The sequence below is a fragment of the Symphalangus syndactylus genome, chromosome 4 (assembly GCF_028878055.3).
Source record: "Symphalangus syndactylus isolate Jambi chromosome 4, NHGRI_mSymSyn1-v2.1_pri, whole genome shotgun sequence".
Taxonomy (NCBI): Eukaryota; Metazoa; Chordata; class Mammalia; order Primates; family Hylobatidae; genus Symphalangus; species Symphalangus syndactylus.
Window position 1 is genome coordinate 43,697,877 of NC_072426.2, and position 24,281 is coordinate 43,722,157.

Sequence of the window (24,281 nt, forward strand, 5' to 3'; positions counted from 1 at the left end):
TAGTCATAAGCAGAGAAGGTTGTAGTTGGTGATGAGGTACCACTTCCAGACCAGGCTCCAAGGAATTTCTTCTAGAATGACAGGCTGCCAGAAACCTTGACTGGGTGCAGTAGCTCAGGCCTGTAACCCAGCACTTTAGGAGGCTGAAGTGGGAGGTTCGCTTGAGCCCAGGAGTTGGAAACCAGCCTGAGCAACAGAAGCTGCAATGAGCTATGATGGCGCCACTGCACTCTAGTCTGGGCAACAGAGCAGTACCCTGCCTCAAACAAACAAAAGGAGAAACTTTATGACATTTTACCTGGGTTTACGAATCATCTAGAAACGTGTCTGCACTATGTCTTGGTTCTCAGTATTAGGGTGTTTAGCTTCCTAATTGATGAGGACAAAAATGAGACCGACAATCCTCTGACCCTGCCTTCTTTGAACTTGGCCTTTCTCTAGGCATTCAAGACCCAGCTGTTGAGAGTAGAAAAGCAGAAGAAAGGACCCGAGGTCAGCAAGTGCCCTCCCCACGATGGGGCAGATCTGCCAGCGAGAATCGGTAAGCTCTGGTCTTTCTTTCTTTCTTTCTTTCTTTCTTTCTTTCTTTCTTTCTTTCTTTCTTTCTTTCTTTCTTTCTTCTTCTTCTTTCTTTCTTTTTTGAGACGTTTTTGTTCCGGCGCGCAGCCTGGAGTGTAGTGGCACGATCTCAGCTAGCTACAACCTCTGCTTCCCAGGTTCAAGCGATTCTCCTACCTCAGCCTCCCGAGTAGCTGGGATTACAGGCATAGACACCGCGCCTGGCTAATTTTGCATTTTTTGTAGAGATGGGGTTTCTCCATGTTGGTCAGGCTGATCTCAAACTCCTGACCTCAGGCGATCCGCCCACCTCGGCCTCCCAAAGTGCTGGGATTACAGGCCACTGTGGTGTTTCTTTAGCTTCTCAGAGGGGTCACATGTACCATAGCCTGCTCAACCTGCTCTCCCTGGCAGAGGGGTGTGTTGGGGTCCATCTTAGAGGAGGGAAAACTCTGACCAAGAGCACAGCAGGAAAGCGTCATGAGGCAAGGCAGGAGACCCCTCAGACCCAGCCTCTAAGTCTTGGTGCAGCAGGGGCCACTTGTGTTCTGACCAAGGGAAGCCCAGAGGATCGTTCTGTATCCCCTGGTTAATTGCTTTTTAGACAATTATGCTGCGAAGTCATCAATGTGTCCTGGAAATAGGAGTTTGGCTTTTTCTTCTCTAAGAGAAGCCCCCTCTGGCTGAATTTTATGTTGCTATGTAAAAATGGGCTTCTGCCCATTAAAAAAAATTTTTTTTTTTTTGAGACAGAGTCTCACTCTGCTGCCCAGGCTGGAGTGCAATGGCAAGATCTTGGCTCACTGTAACCTCTGCTTCCCGGGTTCAAGTGATTCTTGTGCCTCAGCTTCCCTAGTAGCTGAAATTACAGGCGTGCGCCACCATGCCCGGCTAATTTTGTATTTTTTTTGTAGAGATGGGGTTTCGTCATGTTGCCCAGGCTGGTCTCGAAACCCTGGCTTCATATGATCCGCCCATCTCAGCCTCCCAAAGTGCTGGGATTATAGGCGTGAGCTACTGTACCCGGCCAATTTTTTTTTTTTTTTTTTTTTTTTTTTTTTAATTTTAACAGACAAGGTCTTACTATGCTTCCCAGGCTGGTGTTGAACTCCTGGCTTCAAGTGATCCTCCCACCTCATCCTCCCAAAGTGTTGGGATTACAGTGTGAGCCACTGTGCCCAGCCCAGAAGCCGGTTCTTACATCTTAAAGAGCTTTGATTCTCCTCCTGGATGTTGAAATAAACCCTGGAAAATGTTTATAGGACAAATTACGTTCTTCTGAGTAGCCGGCTCATTTCAAATTAATCTATGCTGTAGATGGGTCCCTCTGGAGCAAGGACTCCAGCTGTTCCACCCCGCCCTCCACCAACAGAACAATCTGGTAAATTGAGACACAGTGGGGTTGATCTCAAAGACAAACACAGTGCTCATACTGAGTCCCTGAGCCCAGAACATTCTCAGAGCCCCATTTAAATCACTGCAGTGGCCTGGCCTGTTTGCTCTATGAAGACTTTCCCCTGGTCAGCCCTTGGGTGGCAAATTAATTCCTGATATCTGAAAGTGGACAATACAAGCTCAAGGAGTTGCTTCCACCTCGAGGCAAGAGGTGAGGGGCTTAAGCACGCCTGGGGTGGTCATCTTTCCCTCAGTCCTACAAAAGTAGCTTACAATGCCCTCTTCAGTGTCTTTGAGAAGGGCTTTGCAAAGTCCAGCTCAGGTGCATCCCTCCTGCCTCCCAGGTTTTTCGTTTGTTTGTTTGTTGTTGTTGTCGTTGTTTTTGAAGCAGAGTTTCACTCTTTTTGCCCAGGCTGGAATGCAATGGCGCAATCTTGGCTCACTGCAACCTCTGCCTCCCAGGTTCAAGCAGTTTTCCTGCCTCAGCCTCCCCAGTAGCCGGGATTGCAGGCTCCTGCCACCATGCCTGGCTAATTTTTTGTATTTTTAGTAGAGACGGGGTTTCACCAAGTTGGCCAGGCTGGTCTCGAACTCCTGACCTCAGATGATCCACCTGCCTCAGCCTCCCAAAGTGCTGCGATTACAGGCATGAACCTCCGTGCCCAGCCCCTCTCAGGCTTTTGAGAGGATTGAATTCTGTCCTGTTCCTAATGCCCAACTGGAAGCTCTCGGCCTCATTCTCCTTTGTGGAATCCAAGGCTCCTGCGTGGTTGTCAGTGGGGAGTGGAGGCCACTAAATACAGAAATCCAAAATTCCTCTTAGCCGTTGGGCCTCTTAGGCCTCTTCCTTTTCTCCTCCTTCACCCCCAGACAGAGTGAGAAAAGTTTTGCCTGCTCTGGGAAAGAAGGAGCCCTTCTAAACCTGGAAGTTTGTTTGGGATGTCATTGTCACCTCTCGTGGCCCCCTTCCTGTGCCCCTGCCTGGCTTTGCCAGTCCTGGGCAGAATGCCACCAGGAATTTAAAGCAGGCCAGGCTAGCCTTGGAGAGGTGGCACAAAGCAGCCAGTGTCACAGGCCCCATGTGGCAGTCAGCAGGTTTGGACTCCAGCACCCAGAGTTCAGTGTCAATCTGACGACAGGCCCTCTGTGGTGTTCGGAGGTCCAGGGAGAGGAGCACAGGCTCTGGGATCTCAGACACAGATGGAAATCCAGCAGCTGGATGTTGATTTGGTCCCATCAATTAGCCCAGAGCAGTTGTAGTTCTTACTGCCTGGAGCCTCTGTCAATCCATGATCTTTATTGTAGTTGCTGCCATTTACCAAGCAAGTCCTCTGTGCCCACCACTCCCAAAAGCCCAGTGAAGAAGGTGTCATTCCCACTTCACAGATGGGGAAACTGAGGCTTAGAGAGGTTAAATTCCTTTCCCAAGCTTGTTAGCTGGTCCTGGCAGATCCAGGACATAAACTCAGGTCTCTCTCACTCCAGGACTGTGCTCTTTCTACCCACCATCAAGCTCAAGGCTGAAAGTGAGGTGTGTGACTCCAACCCTATCTTCCTAAAGATAGATATATTTTGAGTTGTTCCAAGCTTAGAAACTCATGCTCAGGATATTGAAATTTCCACTGTTAGCTTAAGGAAGGGCCAAAAATTGCATGGTCCATTTGGTTTCTTTCTCATAGGTTTCCTGACAATTCCAAGCCCCAGACAGTATTTTTCACTGTTGCCTTCCTTACTATTAATTCTCATGCAGACTTGGAAGCATCTGCAAGCCTTCATTAGAGCCATTTCAGCAGGGAGTTGGCTATCATGGGGGTGTCAGGGTAAGGCCTAGGCAGTTTTGGCTTTGGGCATGTGGAAAACTTGCCTGGATTGTTCTGGAAGCTCAGACTGTCTATGGGATGCTATTTTTTGCTTCCATAGTTTTCCTAGGACCATAATTTTTTTTAATTTTATTTTTTATAGATGGGATCTCACCCTGTCACTCAGATTGGAGTGCAGTGGCACAATCAAGGCTCACTGCAGCCTTCAACTCCTGAGCTCAACTGATTCTCTTGCCTCAGCCTCCCAAGTAGCTGGGACTAGAGGCGTGTGCCCCCATAACCAGCCAATTTTTAATTTTTTTTTTTGTAGAGACAGGGTCTTGCTATGTTGCCCAGGCTGTTCTTAAACCCCTGGCCTCAAGTGATTCTCCTGCCTCAGCCTCCCAAAGTGCTGGGATTACAGGTATGAGCCACTGCACCCAGCCCTAGGACCTTGATTATGTGAGGTAGGACAAGAAGTGCTGAAAAGATCATCCCTGCCCTCCAGGGGAGATACATACATGGGTTACCCCTGATTCTTACAGAGACTACCTGCATGTCCGTGGGCTGCTATGCAAGCTTCCAGGAACTTCAGTCTCCTTCCTTATAAAGTGGGGTTGCCCCTTGTGCTCTGTCACTCTGGGTTCCATCCCTTCTCACTCACTAATAGTGGGGAGGAAGAAGGAGAACTAATATTTATGCTGTGCTTTCTGGGTCTGGGCACTAAGATAGGAGGCACTTTACAGGTTGTTATTACAGATAAAGGGCTGAGGAGGGCCTCAGTTTTCGTATTGGTATTTTTTCCCCCAGTTTTCCCCCAACCTCCAATGCTGCAGAGATACCTGCAGGGGTGAGTGGAGATTGACAATCAGAATCCTATGAGATCTCCAAGTTGAGAGCAGAGTCCTTTGAAGTCCCTAGTCATCACCAATATACTTGAGTTTGGGCTACATCTGTTCTGACTTGGGGCTCCCCAGAAAGTTTGTCTCTAGCAGCCCCGGGATAGGTTGGGACCAGGGCCCACCCTATCCCCTGCTAGTGGTAGGCGGAAAGATGGGGCCAGGCTCTAATCCATCTGATTCATTTCCCCTTTCACTGGACAAGACTGATTTGACCTCCACTGGCTCCAGAGCAGGCATGCTGGCTATACTCCCAACACTCATTTCTGGAGGTGTGACTTGAGCCCATTACCAAGCATTTTTATTCATCCCCCTGCTTCCTATCTGGCGTCTTCTGTATGTGGGGACGTTTATCAACTCTGTGCTCCTTGGGTAGCCTTCTTCTGTGCCCAGTGACACAGGACAGCTCAGTCCCCAGCCTCAGCCAGCTGCCCTGGACATGTCAGGCAGGTGGGCTGGTACTCACCTGTGCCTGAGGTTCCCAGCCTCAGTTCACCTCCAATAGGTCTAGGTTTCCTTTTCCATGAAGTATTCCAGCAACCAGAAAGTCAAGCATCTAAACAGGCCAGCTTGCGCATGATTTTTGGAGATACTGGAGGAAGAAGGAAGATATCTCCAAGATATGTATGCACTGTCATTTCTGCCTCCAACCTTGAAACCTTTCTCTGTATCAGTCAGCTTTTTCTATGTGTGTGGTGTAATAAATCACCTTAATACTTAGTGGCTTAAAACAATAATCTTTTATTTACCGGCAATCCTGTGAGTTGGTCATTTGGACTGAGCTCAGCTGGAATGGCTCTTCTCTGTCCCATTTACTGTCAGACTGGCTCCCTCAGAGGTCTGCAGGCAGCTTGAGGTCTGTGGCTTCTCTTCCACATCTGAAAGTTGACTGGCTATAGGCAAGGGTGGTAACTGGGCCATGTGCCACACATGTTCAGCAGACTAACTGGGGCTCATTCACATAGCGGTGGTTGCAAGGGTTCCAACAGCAGCATGAGAAGTCAAGCCCCAAAGCACAAGCATATTTCTTTTTTTTGAGACGGAGTCTCGCACTTTGGCTCAGGCTGGAGTGCAGTGGCGCTATCTCGGCTCACTGCAAGCTCCGCCTCCCAGGTTCACGCCATTCTCCTGCCTCAGCCGCCGGAGTAGCTGGAACTACAGGCGCCCGCCACCACACCCGGCTAATTTTGTGTATTTTTAGTAGAGATGGGGTTTCACCAGGGTTTCACCGTGTTAGCCAGGATGGTCTCGATCTCCTGACCTTGTGATCTGCCCGCCTTGGCCTCCCAGAGTGCTGGGATTACAGGAGTGAGCCACCGCGCCCAGCCCTGCACAAGCATATTTCAAGTGTCTGTTTGCATGGCATTGCTATTGTCCTATGAGCCCAAGCAAGTCACATGGCCAATTCCGGAGTCGCTGTGGGTGCAGACTATGTAAAAGCATGGGTACAGGGAGGAGAATTAGTGTGGCTGTTTTTTGCAAACAATTTACTACACCCTCCCTATCCATTCAGCTATCATCATGAAAAAATTCATATGAGCTTTTCTCTTGATTGGCAGCAGCTTCCAAAATTTGTGAGGCAAAGGAAGTTATAAAAAAGCAGAATCTGGTCGGGTGCGGTGGCTCACGCTTGTAATCCCAACACTTTGGGAGGCTGAGGCGGGCGGATCATGAGGTCAGGAGATCCAGACCACGGTGAAACCCCGTCTCTACTAAAAATACAAAAAAATTAGCCGGGCGTGGTGGCAGGCGCCTGTAGTCCCAGCTACTCGGAGAGGCTGAGGCAGGAGAATGGCGTGAACCCAGGAGGCGGAGCTTGCAGTGAGCCGAGATTGCACCACTGCACTCCAGCCTGGGCGACAGAGCGAGACTCTGTCTCAAAAAAAAAAAAAAAAAAAAAAAGCAGAATCTGCCAGGGGCAGTGGCTCACACCTGTGATCCCAGCACTTCGGGAAGCTGAGGCGGGTGGAACACTTGAGCCCAGGAGTTTGAGACCAGCCTGGTCAACATAGAGGGACTCCATCTGTACAAAAAATAAAAAATTTGGCCAGGTGCGGTGCCTCACACTTGTAATCCCAGTACTTGGGAAGCTGAAGCAGTCAGATCACTCGAGGGTCAGGAGCTCAAGACCAGCTGGGCCAACATAGAGAAATCCCGTTTCTACTAAAAATACAAAAAAAAAAATTAGCTGGGTGTGGTGGCGGGTGCCTGTAATCCCAACTACTCGGAAGGCTGAGGCAAGAGAATCGCTTGAACCCGGGAGGCGGAGGTTGCAGCGAGCACTGCACTCCAGCCTGGGCGACAGAGCGAGACTCCATCTCAATAAATAAATAAATAAGCCAGGTGTGGTGTTGCACACCTGTAATCCCAGCTACTTGGGAGAGTGAGGTGGGAGGATTCCTTGAGCCCAGGAGGTTGAGGCTGCAGTGAGCCATAATCACGCCACTGCACTCCAAGTGTGGGCAACAGAGAGAAAGAGAGAGAGAGAGAGAGACCCTGTCTCAAAAAAAAAAAAAAAAAAAAAAACAGCGAGAGGAGGGCAGAATGCTAACTCATCTTTCACAGACCCTGTCAAGAGCTGGTCACTGCTTGATGGCCATGTTGCCTCCTTGCTCATCAGGGAAGCATTGCATCCTTCAGGGTAGGAGACACAGCGGGGCCAGTGGTTCAGTAGGGATTAGACGGCTGTGCTCCCACAGCTCCTCTCCAGGCCTCTGTGGCAGCTCCAGTGCTGCTGCGCTTCCATTACCGACTGGCACATCTGTCTTTCTTAGTGGATTGTGGGCTCCTTAAGGGCTGACCCAAGGTTGTTTTTCATCTTGGACTCTCCAGCTCCCAACACAGTGCCTGGTACATTTGTAAGAACCTAGTGTTTGTGTGAATAAATTCATGAATCGCACATGACTGAGCTCTGCTGCATTTCATCCAGAGAACTGGTAATCAAGATAGAGTTTGCTTAGACATTCCAAGGTTACTTGTAATTACTTTTGCTTTCCGAGCGTGATTGATTAGTTATAAGCATCAATATGTCGTGAATGCAAGTTGCTAAAATGCATTTGTAACACTTTACTTATCCTGTCTTTCTCTAAGGCTACAGCAACTGAAAAACCAAAACTTCATCTACTTGCTGAAAGTGAGGTAAGAAAGCCTTCTGTAACATTTTCTGTAAAAGATAGTGCATGGCAATCCCCTTTGGGATAAGGATTTTAAGCCAGCCAAGCAGTTGTGCAGTGGCTTCTCCAGGGTGTGGAGCAGTATTGACCTCCAACTTGCTTCCTGCTGGACTCAGTCCACCTGAACAGGGAAGGTGCTTTCCAAGGGGGCCTAGTAACAGAGGCCCCCTTCTTAGCCCTTTCTTGGAAGCAGAATGCTAATTGTCAGAGCCAAACACAAGGCCTTCCTGCCTTGGGGATGCGTGGCGTCCTGACTGTGAGAGACCCTGGGAGGGGAAATGGAAGGGTCTCTCCCCCCTTGTCTTTTCCATTTTACAGTCAGGCATGCCAGAAACTTGGCACCCATCTGCTCTGCTCTTCAGTATGGACAAATTTCAGATCTTTCCTATCGACATATCCCGTTTAGCCCCAAATCAGAGAGTTTCCTGCGCTGTTTGTGCTGACCTACCCTCTTCCCTCCCATTCCCCAAGCACACGGCTTACTATCTCTTTAAAGTGGCAACAGAGTGGATCTGAGATGGGTTGCTTCATGCGAAGGTGGTGAGGTGTAGACTTTATGAATCAACTTGGGAGAAAAGCACAGAAACTCTCGATTTCCCCTGTGTCTGGGGCCATTACCTAGTCCCAGGTGAGGCCCAAAGCTGGATGTGGATTCAACCTGGAGCCCCAGAGCTCTGCCCTGCTCCTCATTCCACAGATTGAGTAGCTACATTCTTGTTCTTTTGAAAATAAATAAGATTCAGTCTCCAGCCTCAAAAGACTTAATGACTGAGAAGTGAAGTTCAATATTTTTTAAAAAGAGAAAGTTACAACATAGGTGACATGTGCTTTAAGAGCCAGGTGAGGGAGTGGTCAACCCCGTCTTGGGTCCAGATAACAAAGGCTGGATAGAGGTGATGAGATTTGCAGAGAGCATATGCCAGGCGAGGAAGGGCATTTCAAGCAGAGAGAGCAGCATGTGCCAAAACAGAGCCTGCAAAGAACGGGAAAAAGCTGGGGAGACTGAGGAGGTTGGATGGGGCTGGGATTGGTTGTCCAGTTGAGAAACTCTGACAGCACGGCCTGAAGGATCCTCTAGGCTGAGGAGTCATGTGATTACATTGTTTTCTGTCTGGCAGTAGCAAGGAGCTTAAGCTGGAGGAAGCCTTGGGCACCCAGGAAACCAGAGAGGGGGTAGGGGGCATAAGTGTAGCCAGACCTCCAGGGTGTGTGCTGTGCAAAATGATCTACTTCCCAGTGGGAAGAAAGTACAAGTGACCCTGAAGCAATGAGGGGGTTATGGACACTGACCTCTCCCACATCATGCAGTAGAAAATCTGTATATAACTTTCTACTCCCCCAAAACTAAACTACTAAAACCACTGTTGACCCAAAGCCTTACCGATAACATAAAGTCAATTAACAAATATTTTGTATGTTTTATATACTATATTCTGTATTCTTAAAATAAAGTAAGCTAGAGAAAAGAAAATGTTATTAGGAAAATCATAAGGAAGAGAAATAGATTTACTATTCTTTAAGTGGGAGTGGATCACCATGAAGGTCTTCATCCTTGTAGTCTTCACTTTGAGTAGGCTGAGGAGGAGGTAGAGGAGGGGTTGGTCTTGCTGTCTCAGGGGTGGCAGAGGCAGAAGAAGATCCAGGTGTAAGCAAACTCATGCAGTTCAAACCGGTGTTTTTCGAGGGTCAACTGTATTACAATTCCATTGTCACCAACTTTTTAAAGACAAATCAATGTTGGTGGCCTTGCAGGTACCCAGGCTTCTCACAATGAGGAGGGGTCGATAGTGGTCCCCTCCTTTATTTCCTGGACCATCTTTAGCATATTCTGAAGCATAGCAGCTTTAGAATTGCTTGGTTGAGGTCAGGCGTGGTGGCTCATTCCTGTAATCCCAGCACTTTGGGAGGCCAGGGTGGGCGTATCAACTGAGGTCGGGTGTTTGAGACCAGCCTGGCCAACACAGTAAAACCCCATCTCTACTAAAAATACAAAAAATTAGCCAGACGTGGTGGTGTGCACCTGTAATCCCAACTACTTGGGAAGCTGAGGCACGAGAATTGCTTGAACCTGGGAGGCAGAGGTTGCAGTGATCTGAGATCCTGCCACTGCACACCAGCTTGGGCCACAGAGTGAGACACTGTCTCAAAAAAAAAAAAGAAAAAAAATTGCTTGGTAGGGCCAGGTGCGGTGGCTCACACCTGTAATCCCAGGACTTTAGGAGGCCGAGAAGGATGGATCACCTGAGGTCAGGAGTTCCAGACCAGCCTGGCCAACATGGTGAAACCCCGTCTCTACTAAAAATACAAAAATTAGCCGGGTGTGGTGGCGGGCGCCTGTAATCCCAGATACTCGGGAGGCTGGGGCAGGAGAAATGCTTGAACCCAGGAGGTGGAGGTTACAGTGAGCTGAGATCATGCCATTGCACTCTAGCCTGGGCAAGAAGAGAGAAACTCCATCTCAAGGGAAAAAAAAGAATTGCTTGGTTGAAGTAGTCTTATGTATCATGTTATTTGGGTTTAATTAGACTGATCCTCACAAAATAGGCAAATGGTTTTAAAAGATTTCTGCATAAAAAAATGTGGGTTGAGACAGGTGTGGTGACTCACACCTGTAATACCAGCGCTCTAAAAGACCAAGGAGAGGATCACTTGAGGCCAGGGGCTTTAGAACATCCTGGGCAAAATAGCAAGACCTCATCTCTTAAAAAAATGTAAAAATTAGCTGAGCATGGTAATGTGTGCCTGCAATCCCAGCTACTTGAGAGGCTGAGGCAGGAGAATTGCTTGAGTCCAAGAGTTTGAGGCTGCAGTGAGCTATGATTGTGCCCCTGCACCCCAGCGTGGGTGACAGTGAGACCCTGTCTCTTAAAAGGAAAAAAAAAGTAAAAGAAACTGGGTTGAAGCTAACACAAATGAACAATGAGAAAATAAGACGGCTGATAATTTTCCTACCCCTGGTACAGACTATTCGGCTACAGCATGGGGTTGAAAGAAGATAAAGATCTTATTAGATATAATGACAAGTCAGTCAAAAAATTAAAAATTAGCAGGCTATTTAAATTCTGGCTTTACATATGATATTGTTAACGATGAACTAATCATTATGTGTACAGAGTGCCTTGAGAGAATTAGCTAATGACACTACTAGGCCACCACATTTTAAAATAGTTCATCTTTATTTATTCATTTATTTATTTATTATTACTTTTTAGAAACAGAGTCTCACTCTGTTGCCCAGGCTGGAGTGCAGTGGCATTATCTCGGCTCACTGCAACCTCCCCTTCCTGGGTTCAAGTGATTCTTCTGCCTCAGCCTCCCAAGTACCTGGGATTACCTGCACCACCACGCCCGACCTATGTTTTTATTTTTTTTTAAATGAAAGTATAATTTACTACCAGCCAAACACACAAATTCTGTAAGCTTAATAAGTGTTTTTTTTTTTTTTTTCGGCTCACTGCAAGCTCTGCCTCCCGGGTTCACGCCATTCTCCTTCCTCAGCCTCTCCAAGTAGTTGGGTCTACAGGCGCCCGCCACCACGCCCGGCTAATTTTTTTGTATTTTTAGTAGAGACGGGGTTTCACCGTGGTCTCAATCTCCTGACCTCATGATCCGCCCGCCTCGGCCTCCCAAAGTGCTGGGATTACAAGCGTGAGCCACCGCGCCCGGCCATAAGTGTGTTGTTGAGACAGGGTCTCACTCTGTCACCCAGGCTGGAGTGCAGTGGTGCGATCTTGGCTCACTGCAGCCTCCACCCCGTGGGCTCAAGTGACTCTCCCACCTCAGTCTCCCAAGTAGCTGGGACTACAGCCATGTACCAGCCTGCCCATTTTTTTGTTTGTGTTTTTTTTTTTTTTTTTTTTGAGACGGAGTCTCTCTCTGTTGCCCAGGTTGGAGTGCAACGGCGTGATCTTGGCTCCTGCAACCTCCGCCTCCTGGGTTCAAGCGAGTCTCCTGTCTCAGCTTCCCGAGTAGCTGGCATTACAGGCGTGCGCCACCAGGCCCGACTAATTTTTGTATTTTTAGTAGAGACGGGGTTTCACCATGTTGGTCAGGCTGGTCTCGAACTCCTGACCTCGTGATTGCCCACCTCGGCCTCCCAAAGTGCTGAGATTACAGGCGTGAGCCACTGCCCCCAGCTTTGTTTGTGTTTTTTTGAGATGGAGTCTCACTCTGTTGCCTGGGCTGGAGTGCAGTGGCGCGATCTCGGCTCACTGCAACCTCTGGCTCCTGGGTTCAAGCAATTCTCCCGCCTCAGCCTCCCAAGTAGCTAGGATTACAGGCACCTGCCACTACGCCCAGTAATTTTTTGTATTTTTAGTAGAGATGGGGTTTTACCATGTTGGCCAGGCTGGTCTCGAACTCCTGACCTCGTGATTCGCCTGCCTTGGCCTCCCAAAGTGCTGGCACTACAGGCCTCAGCCACTGCACCTGGCCTATTTTTAAATTTTTTTAGTAGAGACAGGGTCTTGCCATGTTGCCCAGGCTGGTCTTGAACTCCTGAGCTCAAGCAATCCACCTGCCTCAGCCTCCCAAAGTGCTTGGATTACAGATGTGAGCCACCATGCCCAGCTGTTTAAGAAGTTTTAACACATGTATACACTTTTGTAACCATTGCCCTGTTCAAGATATAGAACATTTCCATTACCCCCCCAAAATCCCTTCATGCTCTTTTCCAGTCATTACTTCCCATATCCTGTCCTGAGAGTATCACTATTCTGACTTCTATCACCAGAGCTTTTCCGTTCTTGAACCTCACGTAAATATAATCATACATATATACTCTCTCTTGTGCCTGGTTTTAATATTTTTATGTTGCTGCATATATCAAAAGGTTATTCCTATGTAATTTTGTTTTTTGCTTTTTTTTAATGAGGCGTTTTATTTGTAAATATGTATAACATCTCTAGAAACAGAATCCCAGGATTTTCCTTCCTGTGTGTTTTCGTCTTGCTTCTTCGTGGTCCATGATGCCAGCTGAAATTGTCAGTACAATGAAACCAAACTGGCCAGATGGAAGCAGATTATTCTGCCATTTCTCCAGATCTTTGAGTTGCACATCAAATCTGAGGCTGATCATGCCACACTTGTTTAGACTACTGTGAGGTTCACAACAATTTATCCAGCTCTGTGATCATCAATGATTTCAAATTCGCTAATATAACCATGCTTCATCATCACAGTGAGAAACCAGACGATGACTATGGAGCATGGCCTAAGAACCTGGTGTTTGTCTCTCTTTTCAGCATTGTTGATGCTCTTGAGTGCATCAGCCAGGACATTCATGTGCACCACTGTGGTGGTGTGGAAAGATGGCAAAAAGAGCCCTACGTGATTTTGTACGTAGAAAATCCTAGAATACCCACAAAAACCTATTAGAACTAATAAACAAGTTCAGCAAGGTTATAGGATACAAGATTAATATACAAAAATTGTAGTCAGGCATGGTGGCTCACGCCTGTAATCCCAGCACTTTGGGAGGCTGAGGCAGGTGGATCACAAGGTCAGGAGTTCAAGACCAGCCTTGGTTTCAGACTGGTGAAACCCAGTCTCTACTAAAAATACAAAAATTAGCGGGGCGTAGTGTTGGGTGCCTGTAATCCCAGCTACTTGGGAGGCTGAGGCAGATAATTGCTTGAACCTGGGAGATGGAGGTTGCAGTGAGCCGAGATCACGCCACTGCACTCCAGCCTGGGTGACAGAGCAAGACTCCATCTCAAAATAAATAAATAAATGAATAAATTTTACTTCTTCTATAAAATTTCAATGAACAATCTAAAAATGAAATTAAGAAAACAATTCCTGGCTGGGTGCGGTGGCTCATGCCTGTACTCCCAGAACTTTGGGAGGCCAAGGCCGGTGGGTCACCTGAGGTCAGAAGTTTGCAACCAGCCTGGCCAACATGGTGAAACCCCACCTCTACTAAAAATACAAAAATTAGCTGGTTGTGGTGGCACACACCTGTAATCCCAGCTACTCGGGAGGCTGAGGCAGGAGAATCACTTGAACCTGGGAGGTGGAGGTTGCAGTGAGCTGAGATCACACCAGTGTACTCCAGCCTGGGTAACAGAGTAAGACTCTGTCTCAAAAAAAAAAAAAAAAAAAGAGAAAACAATTCCATTTATAATAGCATCAAAAAGAACAAATTCTTAGGAATAAACAAGAGAAGTACAGACTTTGAAAACTACAAAGGATTGTTGAAAGAAAATAAAGAAGATCTAAATTAATGGAAAGACATCCCATGTTCATGGATTGGAAGACACTGTTGTTAAGGTGGCAAACTCCCCAAATTAATATATAGATTCAACTCAATTCCTATGAAAATCTCAGCTGGCTTCTTTGCAGAAATTGACAAGCTGCTTCTAAAATTCATATGAAAATGGAAGGGGTGCCAAATAGCCAAAACAATCTTGAATAAGAAGAAAGAGAACTCACATTTCCTGATTTCAAAACTTAAAAAGCAGGCCAGGTCTGGTGGCTCACGCCTGTAATCCTAGCACTTTGGGAGGCCAAGGCGGGTGGATCACCTGAGGTCAGGAGTTCGTGACCAGCCTTGCCAACATGGTGAAACCCCATCTCTACTAAAAATACAAAAAATTAGCCAGGCGTGGAGGTAGGTGCCTGTAATCCCAGCTACTCAGGAGGCTAAGGCAGGAGAATCACTTGAACCCGGGAGGCACAGGTTGCGGTGAGCTGAGATCATGCCATTGCACTCCAGCCTGGGCAACAAGAGTGAAACTCCATCTCAAAAAAAAAAAAAAAAACTTATAAAGCTACAGTAATCAAGACAATGTGATACCAGCATTAGGATAATTATATAGCTGCTTGAACTGAAATTGAGAGTTCAGAAATAAACCCTTACATTTATGATATAATGATTTTTTTTTTTTTTTTTTGAGACGGAATCTTGCTCCGTCGCCCAGGCTGGAGTGCAGTGGCACAATCTCGGCTCACTGCAATCTCTGCCTCCCGGGTTCACGCCATTCTCCTGCCTCAGCCTCCAGGGTATAATAATTTTTGACAAAGATGTGAAAACAATTCAATGGGGAAAGAAAAGCCTTTCAACAGATGGTGCTAAGACTCTGTCTCTACAAAAAGTAATTTTAAAATTTCCTGAGAGTGGTGGTGTGCATCTGTGGTCCCAGCTACTTGGGAGGCTGAGGTGGGAGGATCACTTGGGCCCTGGAAGGTCAAGGCTGCAGTGAGCTGTGATTGATCCACTGCACTCCAGCCTGGGCAAAAGAATGGGACCCTGTCTCAAAAAAAAAAAAAAAAAAAAGTTTGTAGGTTTGTTTGTTCTGAGATATATTTACAGGTAGAATTCTTAGGGTTTGGTAACAGGTTACATGTGGAGCCCATGGGAGTGGAAGGAGGTCAAGGACGATGGCAGATTTTCAGCAGAGGTGATGAGGGGATAGTTCTGCCTGGAAAACTCTTTTCCTAGACACTGGCGTAGTGTGCCTCATCTTATTCTGGTTTCTGCTCAAATGCCACATCTTCAGAGGGCCTTCCCTGTCCATCCTGTCTAAAAGGAAATCCCTACCCTTTATTTGTTCAACCTATGCATCAGTTAGGATTAGATTTGGCTGGCAGTAACAGAAAACTCCAAAATAGCATTTAGATAAACACATTGGAATTTTGTTTTTCTCTCAAAGTTTAGAAATACGGAGGTAATGTGGTAGGGGGAGGGGGGAGGGCTGATATGGGGCAGCTTAGTGACAAGGATGCAGGTTCTATTCTATTTTGTTGCTTTGTTTTGTATGGGCATCATTCCCAGAGTTATCTCTTTTTTTTTTAATTAGAATAACACACATGTATTATCTATGATTTTTGTAACCACCCATAGGGTTCACTTTGCCCACTGCCTAGACAGAGCTGATTTATCAAGATAGAGAATCGCAATAGAGAAAGAGTAACTCATGCAGAGCTGGCTGTGTGGGAGACCTGAGTTTTATCATTACTCAAATCAGTTTCCCCTGGACTATTTCTCTATTGCAATTAAATCCATGCACCATGGGTCAGCAGTGCCCGGCCCGTAGAGACAGTAGCAGTGTCAACCCCGAGTCCAGGAGAAGTAGGCAGCCACTTGGACTGGCCTCTGGATCCGTCACCAGAGGGAGGCTACTGAACCAGGATTACCCTTATGGCAGGTAGTCGTAAGGGCAATCCCGGACAAGCTCCCAAACTTGTAACCGCCCAACAGGTTCACCTTGCCCACTGCCTAGACAGAGCTGATTTATCAACAGGGGAATTGAAATAAAGAAGGAGTAATTCACTCAGAGTCACCTTTGCAGGAGACTGGGGTTTTATTATTACTCAAATCAGTCTCCTCGAGCATTTGGGGACTAGAGTTTTAAGGATAATTTGGTGGGTGGGAAGCAGCCAGTGAGTCAGGAGTGCTGATTGGTTGGGTCAGAGATGAAATCATAGGGAGTTGAAGCAGTCTTGCACTGAATCAGTTTCTGGCTGGGGGCCACAAGATCAGATGATCCAGTTTATCAATCTGGGGGGTGCCAACTGATCCATCAAGTGCGGGGTCTGCAAAATATCTCAAGCACTATCTTAGGCTTTACAATAGTGATGTAATCCCCAGGAGCAATTTGGGAGGGTCAGAATCTTGTAGCCTTCAGCTGCATGACTCCTAAACCATAATTTCTAATCTTTTTGCTAATTTGTTAGTCCTTCAAAGGCAACCGATCTCCAGACAAGAAGAGGGTTTGCTTTGGAAAAGGGCTGTTATCATCTTTGTTGTATTTTTATTTTTATTATTTATTTATTTATTTATTTTTTGGGGACAGAGTCTCGCTCTATCGCCCAGTATGGGAGCAGTGGCCCAATCTCAGCTCACTGCAACCTCTGCCTCCTGGATTCAAGCCATTCTCCTGCCTTGGCCTCCCGAGTAGCTGGGATTACAGGTGCCTGCCACCATGCCCAGTTAATTTTTGTATTTTTAGTAGAAACAGCATTTCACCATGTTGGCCAAGCTGGTCTTGAACTCCTGACCTCAAGTGATCCGCTCGCCTTGGCCTCCCAAAGCACTAGGATTACAGGTGTGAGCCACTGCGCTCAGCCTCATCTTTGTTTTAAACTATAAAGTAAGTTCCTCCCAAAGTTAGTTCAGCCTATGCCCGGGAATGAACAAGGACAGCTTGGAGGTTAAAAGCAAGATGGAGTTGGATAGGTGAGATCTTTCACTGTCTCAGTAATATTTTGCCATGGGGGTTTCATGTTTGTGGGTCAGGAGTTGGGATAAGCTGAGCTAGGTGTCCTGCCTTGGGTCATGCTTTCCTGCTCATGTGGTTGTTAGCGGCGTTCGGTTCCTTGTAGCTGTAGGATTCACATCTTGCTTCTTCTAAGAGGCCCGGAGGCTAGAAGTCCAAATTTGAGGTGATGGCAGGCTCATGCTCCCTCTGAATCATGGAGAAGAAGACCCTCCCTTGCCTCTTCCAGCTTCCAGTGGCCCCAAGCGTTCCTCGGCTTGTGGCAGCATCACTCTCATCCCTGCCTGCATCTTCGTATGGTCATCTTCTTTCTGTGTGTGTCCCTTCACATGACGTTCACCCTGTGTGTCCCAACGTTATCTCATAATCCAAGATGATTGCAGGATCTCCAGCCACTCTGCGTGTCCTCCAGTCAGCAGGAAGGAGAAATGGCAAAGAAGCAGGAACGCCACAGAATAGCTGTGGCTCTTAAGGGAGGCTCCAGAAGCTACTGAGACACTCTCACTTTCATCTCCGGCCAGAGCTTGGTCACATGCCTGCATCTGACTATAGGGGAGGCTGGAAATGGAATCTTTATTCTGGGGGGCCTGAATTCACCTAAAAATTGGAGCATTGATTAGTTTATTAGGACAAACGGGAAATGGATATTGTGGGATATAGCTGTGTCAGCTGCGCCTGCCTTTTCTCCTAGTGCCTGGCCTAATGTATATTTAATTAGCCATTTGTTTACCATCTGTCTCTCCTGATCAGAATGTGGGCTGTGTAAAACCAAAGAAAACTGAGGTACAAGTTAAAAAAAAAAAGAAAAAGAAGAAGCCTGGGTGCGGTGGTTCACGCCTGTAATCCCAACACTTTGGGAGGCCGTGGCAGGCGGATCACCTGAGGTCAGGAGTTTGAGACCAGCCTGGCCAACATGATGAAACCCTGTCTCTATTAAAAATACAAAAAATTAGCCAGGTGTGTTGGCACGCACTATAATCCCAGCCACTCGGGAGGCTGAGGGAGGAGAATTGTTTGAACCTGGAAGGCAGAGGTTGCAGTGAGCCGAGATGATGCCACTGCACTCCGGCCTGGACGACAGAGTGAGACCCTGTCTCAAAAAAAAAAAGAAAGAAAAAAAGAAAAAGAAAATGACTGAGGCGAGTCTCAATCAATTTAGAGTTAATTTTGCCAAGGATGAGAATATGCCCAGAAAAAAGAGACATAAGCCACAGTAGGATCTGTGACCCATACTTTTTCCAAAGAGAGTTTGAGGACTTCAATATTTAAAGAGGAAAGGGTGGGACTGGGCACGGTGGTTTACGCTTGTAATGGGTCACTCTTGTAATCCCAGCACTTTGGGAGACTGAGGCGGTGGATCACAAGGTCAGGAGATCGAGACCATCCTGGCTAACACGGTGAAACCCTGTCTCTACTAAAAATACAAAAAAAAAATTAACCACGCGTGGTGGCGGGCACCTGTAGTCCCAGCTACTCGGGAGGCTGAGGCAGGAGAATGGTGTGAACCCGGAAGGTGGAGCTTGCAGTGAGCCGAGATCGCACCAGTGCACTGCAGCCCAGGTGACAGAGCGAGACTCTGTCTCAAAAAAATAAATAAATAAATAAAATAAAAAATAAAGAGGAAAGGGTGAGCAGTGCAGGAAAGAGGAAAGGGAAAAAAGGGAAGGGTGGATAAAAGAGAAAAGGGGTTGCATTCTTTTGAGACTTTGATTAGCTTAGTGTTTCACAAATATGTGTTGAGCGAATAAATGACAAGGAGGGGAATTGAGAAGAGTAAGTTTAAGGAGAAGAACATGACTGCGTTGGAAGATACTGAGTTTCGGGTGCCTGTGGGACATATAAGACCTGATTCTCATAGGCAGCTGGAAATATAATCACGAGCTTGGGAGGGAGATGTGGCTGAAGCCCTTGACAAGAGTGATTCTTTGGGAAGGGCACAGCGAGACAGACCTGCAGAAAACAGCGAGAGAGGAGACATACTCAGCCCACTCAGTGGAATCAACCCAAGCCAGAAGTCTCCACCCCACCCCCCAGGGGGAGGGCAACTTCTTCCATAACCCACTTATAGCCCCTCTGGCCTTGCAGAGCTGCCTCTCTGTTTGGTTTGAGAATTCCCCTTATAAAGGAACTTTGCAGAGCCCAGATCCCCTTGCCACACTTTAGGAATCTAACCAAGCCATGACTCAGTCTCCTTGGTGCAGGTTCTTGGACCCCTTCACTGGACCTGAGTGAAATAAGAGAAATAAGGACAATATGGTAAAATAAATATTACATTTTGTTGGAATGACAAGGTGGGCTGGAGACACACTGCCTTGGCTTGGATCCCAGCTTTTCCATTCAGTTGCTGTGTGACCTTGAGAAAGTCACTTAATCACCCTGTGATTCAGTTTCCTCATCTATAAAATGGGGATATTACGAGTATCCACCTCATTGTGTTGTTTTAAGGATCAGTCAATAAATAAGTAAATAATTTAGAACAATGGTGTATAGTAAGTTCTGCCTAAATGCTAGCTATTAATATAAAGCCAAATGTATTTAGCTTACAAAGCAACCATTATTTTTACTTCTCTGTTTTAAAATATATTTTCTTTTTTTTTTTTTTTTTTAAGATGGAGTCTTGCTCTGTCACCCAGGCTGGAGTGCTGTGGCACGATCTCGGCTCATGGCAACCTCTGCCTCCCTGGTTCAAGCAATTCTCCTGCCTCAGCCTCCCGAGTAGCAGGGATTACAGGTGCACACCACCACGCCCAGATAATTTTTTTGTATTTTTAATAGAGACGGGGTTTCATCATGATGGCCAAGCTGGTTTTGAACTCCTGACCTCAAGTGATCCACCTGCCTCAGCCTCCCGAAGTGCTAGGATTACAGGCGTGAGCCAACACACCCATCCTAAAATATATTTTCTTTTAAGAAAGCGCTCCCCAACCTTTATGGCACTAGGCACTGGTTTTGTGGAAGACAATTTTTCCACAGACCCATGTGTGTGTGGGGATGGTTTTGGGGTGAAACTGTTCCACCTCAGATCATTATGCAGCAGGACAAGCCACAGACAAAACTCCTCAGCACCAAGTTAAAGAAGGAAGCGGTTTACTCGGCCAGGAGCATTGGCAAGACTCCTGTCTCAAGAGCCGAGCTCCCCCTGTGAGCAATTCCTGTTCCTTTTAAGGGCTCACAACTCTAAGGGGGTCCTTGTGAGAGGGTTGTGATTGGTTGAGCAAGCAGGGGGTATGTGACGGGGGACTGCATGCACTGGTAATCAGAACGAAACAGAACAGGACAGGGATTTTTACAATGCCTTTCCATACAATGCCTGGAATCTATAGATAACATAACTGGTTAGGTCAGGGGTGGTCTTTAACTATCATGCTTAGGTCAGGCAGGCCCAGGCCTGGTTTCGGGTCTGGTTCCTAAGCGCCAGGCTACCTGCCTTTAGTTTCGCTTCTCTTTCTTTTTCTGAGTATAAAACAATATGAGAGGGTCTGTCTCTCTTCTCTCAATTAGGCACTAGATTCTCATAAAAAGCGCACAATCCAGATCTTTTGGATGCGCAGTTCACAATAGGGTTTGTACTCCTACAAGAATCTAATTGCACTGCTGATCTGACAGGAGACAGAGCTGAGGCGGTAATGCTCGCTCACCTGCTGCTCACCTCCTGCTGTGAAGTTCAGTTCCTAACAGGCCACAGACCAGTTGGGGATCCTACTTTAGGAAATTATGATTATAGGAGATGAAAATCATACACCTAAAAAAGATCCTGGTCTGGCATGGTGGCTCATGACTGCTAATTCCAGCACTTTGGAAGGCCAAGTCAGGAGGATTGCTTGAGCCCAGGAGTTCGAGATTGCAGTGATCATACCACTGCACTTTAGCCTAGGTGACAGCAAGACTGTCTCTTTTCTTTTTTTTTTTTTGAGACAGAGTCTCGCTCTGTTGCCCAGGCTGAAGTGCAATGGCATGATCTCGGCTCACTGCAAGCTCTGCCTCCCAGGTTTACGCCATTCTCCTGCCTCAGCCTCCCCAGTAGATGGAACTACAGGCACCCGCTACTACACTCAGCTAATTTTTTGTATTTTTAGTAGAGATGGGGTTTCACGGTGCTAGCCAGGATGGTCTCGATCTCCTGACCTCGTGATCCGCCCGCCTCGGCCTCCCAAAGTGCTGGGATTACAGGTATGAGCCACCGTGCCTGGCAAGACTTTGTCTCAAAAAAAAAAAAAAAAAAAAAAAAAATGCCGGGCATGGTGGCTCATGCCTGTAATCCCAGCGCTTTGGGAGGCCGAGGTGGGCGGATCAGGAGGTCAGGAGATCGAGACCATCCTGGCTGACACGGTGAAACCCCACCTCTACTAAAAATACAAAAAATTAGCTGGGTGTGGTGGTGTGCACCTGTAGTCCCAGCTACTCGGGAGGCTGAGGCAGGAGAATCACTGGAACCCAGGAGGCAGAGGTTGCAGTGAGTTGAGATTGCACCACTTGGCCAGGCAAGGTGGCTCACGCCTGTAATCCTAGCACTTTGGGATTACGAGGCAGGCAGATCACCTGAGGTCAGGAGTTCGAGACCAGCCTGACCAACATGGTGAAACCCCATCTCTACCAAAAATACAAAAAAAATTAGCCAGGTGTTGTGGTGCGTGCCTGTCATCCCAGCTACTTGGGAGGCTGAGGCAGGAGAATTGCTTGAACCCGGGAGGCGGAGGTTGCAGTGAGCCGGCATCATGCCACTGCACTCCAGCCTAGGCAACAAGAGCAAAACTCCATCTCAAAAAAAAAAAAAAAAAAAAAAAGTCTGGCCAGGCATGGTGGCTCACGCCTGTAATCCCAGTACTTTGGGAGGCCAAGGCAGGCAGATCACTTGAGGTCAGGAGTTCGAGACCAGCCTGGCCAACATGGCAAAACTCCCTCTCTGTTAAAAACACAAAAATTAGCTGGGTGTGGTGGTGGATGCCTCTAATCCCAGCTGCTTGGGAGGCTGAGGCATGAGAATCGCTTGAACCCATCAGGCAGAGGTTGCAGTGAGCCGAGATCGTGCCACTGAACTCCAACCTGGGTGACAGAGCCAGACTTTGCCTCAAAAAAAAAAAAAAAAAAAAAATCCTTTCTAAGCCATATAAAAACTCAGAACCTAATTTTCGTTTGTATGTTTAACTTGCTGACCCGTGTCATCTTAGAGCCTAGGAACCCTGCCTAGGTGTTGACATGGACTCTGTGTGAGCATTTTCCAATATCTCTTGGTGCTGTTGATAAAGAGTCAGTCTATAAAATATTTGAAGAGATTATTCTGAGCCAAATATGAGCAGCCAGTAGCCCATGACACAGCCCTCAGGAGATCCTGAGAACATGTGCCCCAAGCAGTCAAACTACAAGTTTATACATTTCAGGAAGACAATAAAATATCAGTCAATACATGTAAGAGGTACATTGGTTGGCTGGGCCTGGTGGCTCATGCCTGTAATCTCAGCACTTTGGGAGGCCGTGGCAGGTGGATCACCTGAGGTCAGGAGTTCGAGACCAGCTGCAGTGAGCTGAGACTGCACCACTGCACTTCAGCCTGGGCAACAGAGTGAGACTCTGTCTCAAAAAAAAAAAAAAAAAAAAAAGTGATGAGGGGTTGTGGAGACCAAGGTTTTATACAGATGAAGCCTCCAGATAGCAGGCTTCAGAGAAAAGATTGTAAATGTTTCTTATTAGACTTAGAGAGTCTGTTCTATTCTATTAGTCTGTTGATGTTAATGCTGGTTGGATGGGACTGAATTCCAAAAGGGAGGAAGGTATAATGAAGTATGTCTGACACCCCCATTCCATCATGGCCTGAGCTAGTTTTTCAGGTTAACTTTTAATGCCCTGGCTGAGAGGAGAGGTTGAGTCAGATGATGAGGAGGATGGTGGGTTAGAATTTTATTTGTGGTTTACGATGCTAACTCGAAGGAAAGGATCGAGGACTTCTTCCTGGCCCTGTGAAGGTGGTTGTGTGTGGGTGCTGGGAGAACTATCCCAGGAAACTCAGGGTAACTGGCAAGGTGATTTGAGATTGCTCTGGTCCAAAAGATAACGATTTCATTTGGGGAAACCATTTCCTTTGGAGAGCTGGCTGAGATAAGGAGCTAGTCTGAAGCCTGGGAAGGCCTCAACAATCTGGTTAACGCTTCCTCCTCCAGGCTACAATTCTTTTTTTTTTTGAGACAGAGTCTTGCTCTGTTGCCCAGGCTGGAGTGTAGTGGCACAATCTCGGCTCACTGTAACCTCCACCTCCCGGTTTCAAGCAATTCTCCTGCCTCAGCCTCCTGAGTAGCTGGGATTACAGGTGCATGCCACCACGCGCAGTTAATTTTTGTATTTTTAGTAGAGATGGGGTTTCACCATATTGGCCAGGCTGGTCTAGAACTCCTGACCTCGTGATCCGCCTGCCTCGGCCTCCCAAAGTGCTGGGATTATAGGCGTGAGCCACCGCGCTCGGCCCAGGCTACAGTTCTTTACGCCTATGATTTTTGTCAGGCTCAGAAGCAATTTAATGAGGATGGGATGTCTAGAAAGGGACAGGGTGGGACTCGGATTTCCTTGGCTCTTCTGAGGAACTTTTACCTTCAAAGGGGAGTAGAAGCCTCTGTAGGGTGGAAGGAAAACTTCCGCTTCCCCCTCTGTGAATTTGCTGAAAAGTCAACAGACCAAAGACGATTAAGAGAAAAAGCATACACATTTTCTAATATGCCTAGAAGAAAACACAGTGATCACCCTAACCCTTCAATGGAGTACAGAAGCTTATATAGCCTTTTATTTCTGAGACAGAGGCTCACTCTGTCGCCCAGGCTGGAGGGCAGTGGCATGAGCTTGGCTCACTGAAACCTCTGCCTCCCAGGTTCAAGTGATTCTCCTGTCTCAGCCTCCTGAGTAGCTGGGATTACAGGCTTGCGCCACCACGCCCAGCTAATGTTCGTATTTTTAGGAGAGAGTCGGAGTTTCACCATGTTGGCCAGCCTCGTCTGGAACTCCTGACCTCAAGTGATCCACCCCCCTCGGCCTCCCAAAGTGCTGGGACTACAGGCGTGAGCCACCATGCCTGGCCATATAGCCTTTTTTTTTTTTTTTTTGAAGCTGGTAAGGAGATGGGGAATATGCTAATTCTGTAATTCTGCATGATTTTTCAGGAGAAAGAAGGGATCAGAGAATTGAGATTAATTTGTAAATGGCTCTCTTTGGAAACTGAATAAGCCTGAGAGACAGACAGGCATCTTATTCCTCTAG

At 47.1% G+C, this 24,281-nt stretch overlaps 1 protein-coding gene and 1 pseudogene across 1 annotated transcript in view; one reads left to right on the plus strand and one right to left on the minus strand.

Annotated features, from left to right (window-relative positions):
* Positions 1-441: 441 nt before the first annotated feature.
* HK1 (hexokinase 1) overlaps positions 442-24,281 on the plus strand; it is a 114,510-nt gene continuing 90,670 nt past the window's right edge. Inside the window, exons 1-2 of the mRNA XM_055274533.1 lie at positions 442-541; positions 7,742-7,789. Of these exons, the coding sequence (XP_055130508.1) occupies positions 515-541; positions 7,742-7,789 (75 nt within the window). The 5' untranslated portion in view covers positions 442-514. The remainder of the gene's footprint in view (positions 542-7,741; positions 7,790-24,281) is intronic.
* On the minus strand, positions 12,728-13,113 carry LOC129480591 (small ribosomal subunit protein uS8-like; annotated as a pseudogene).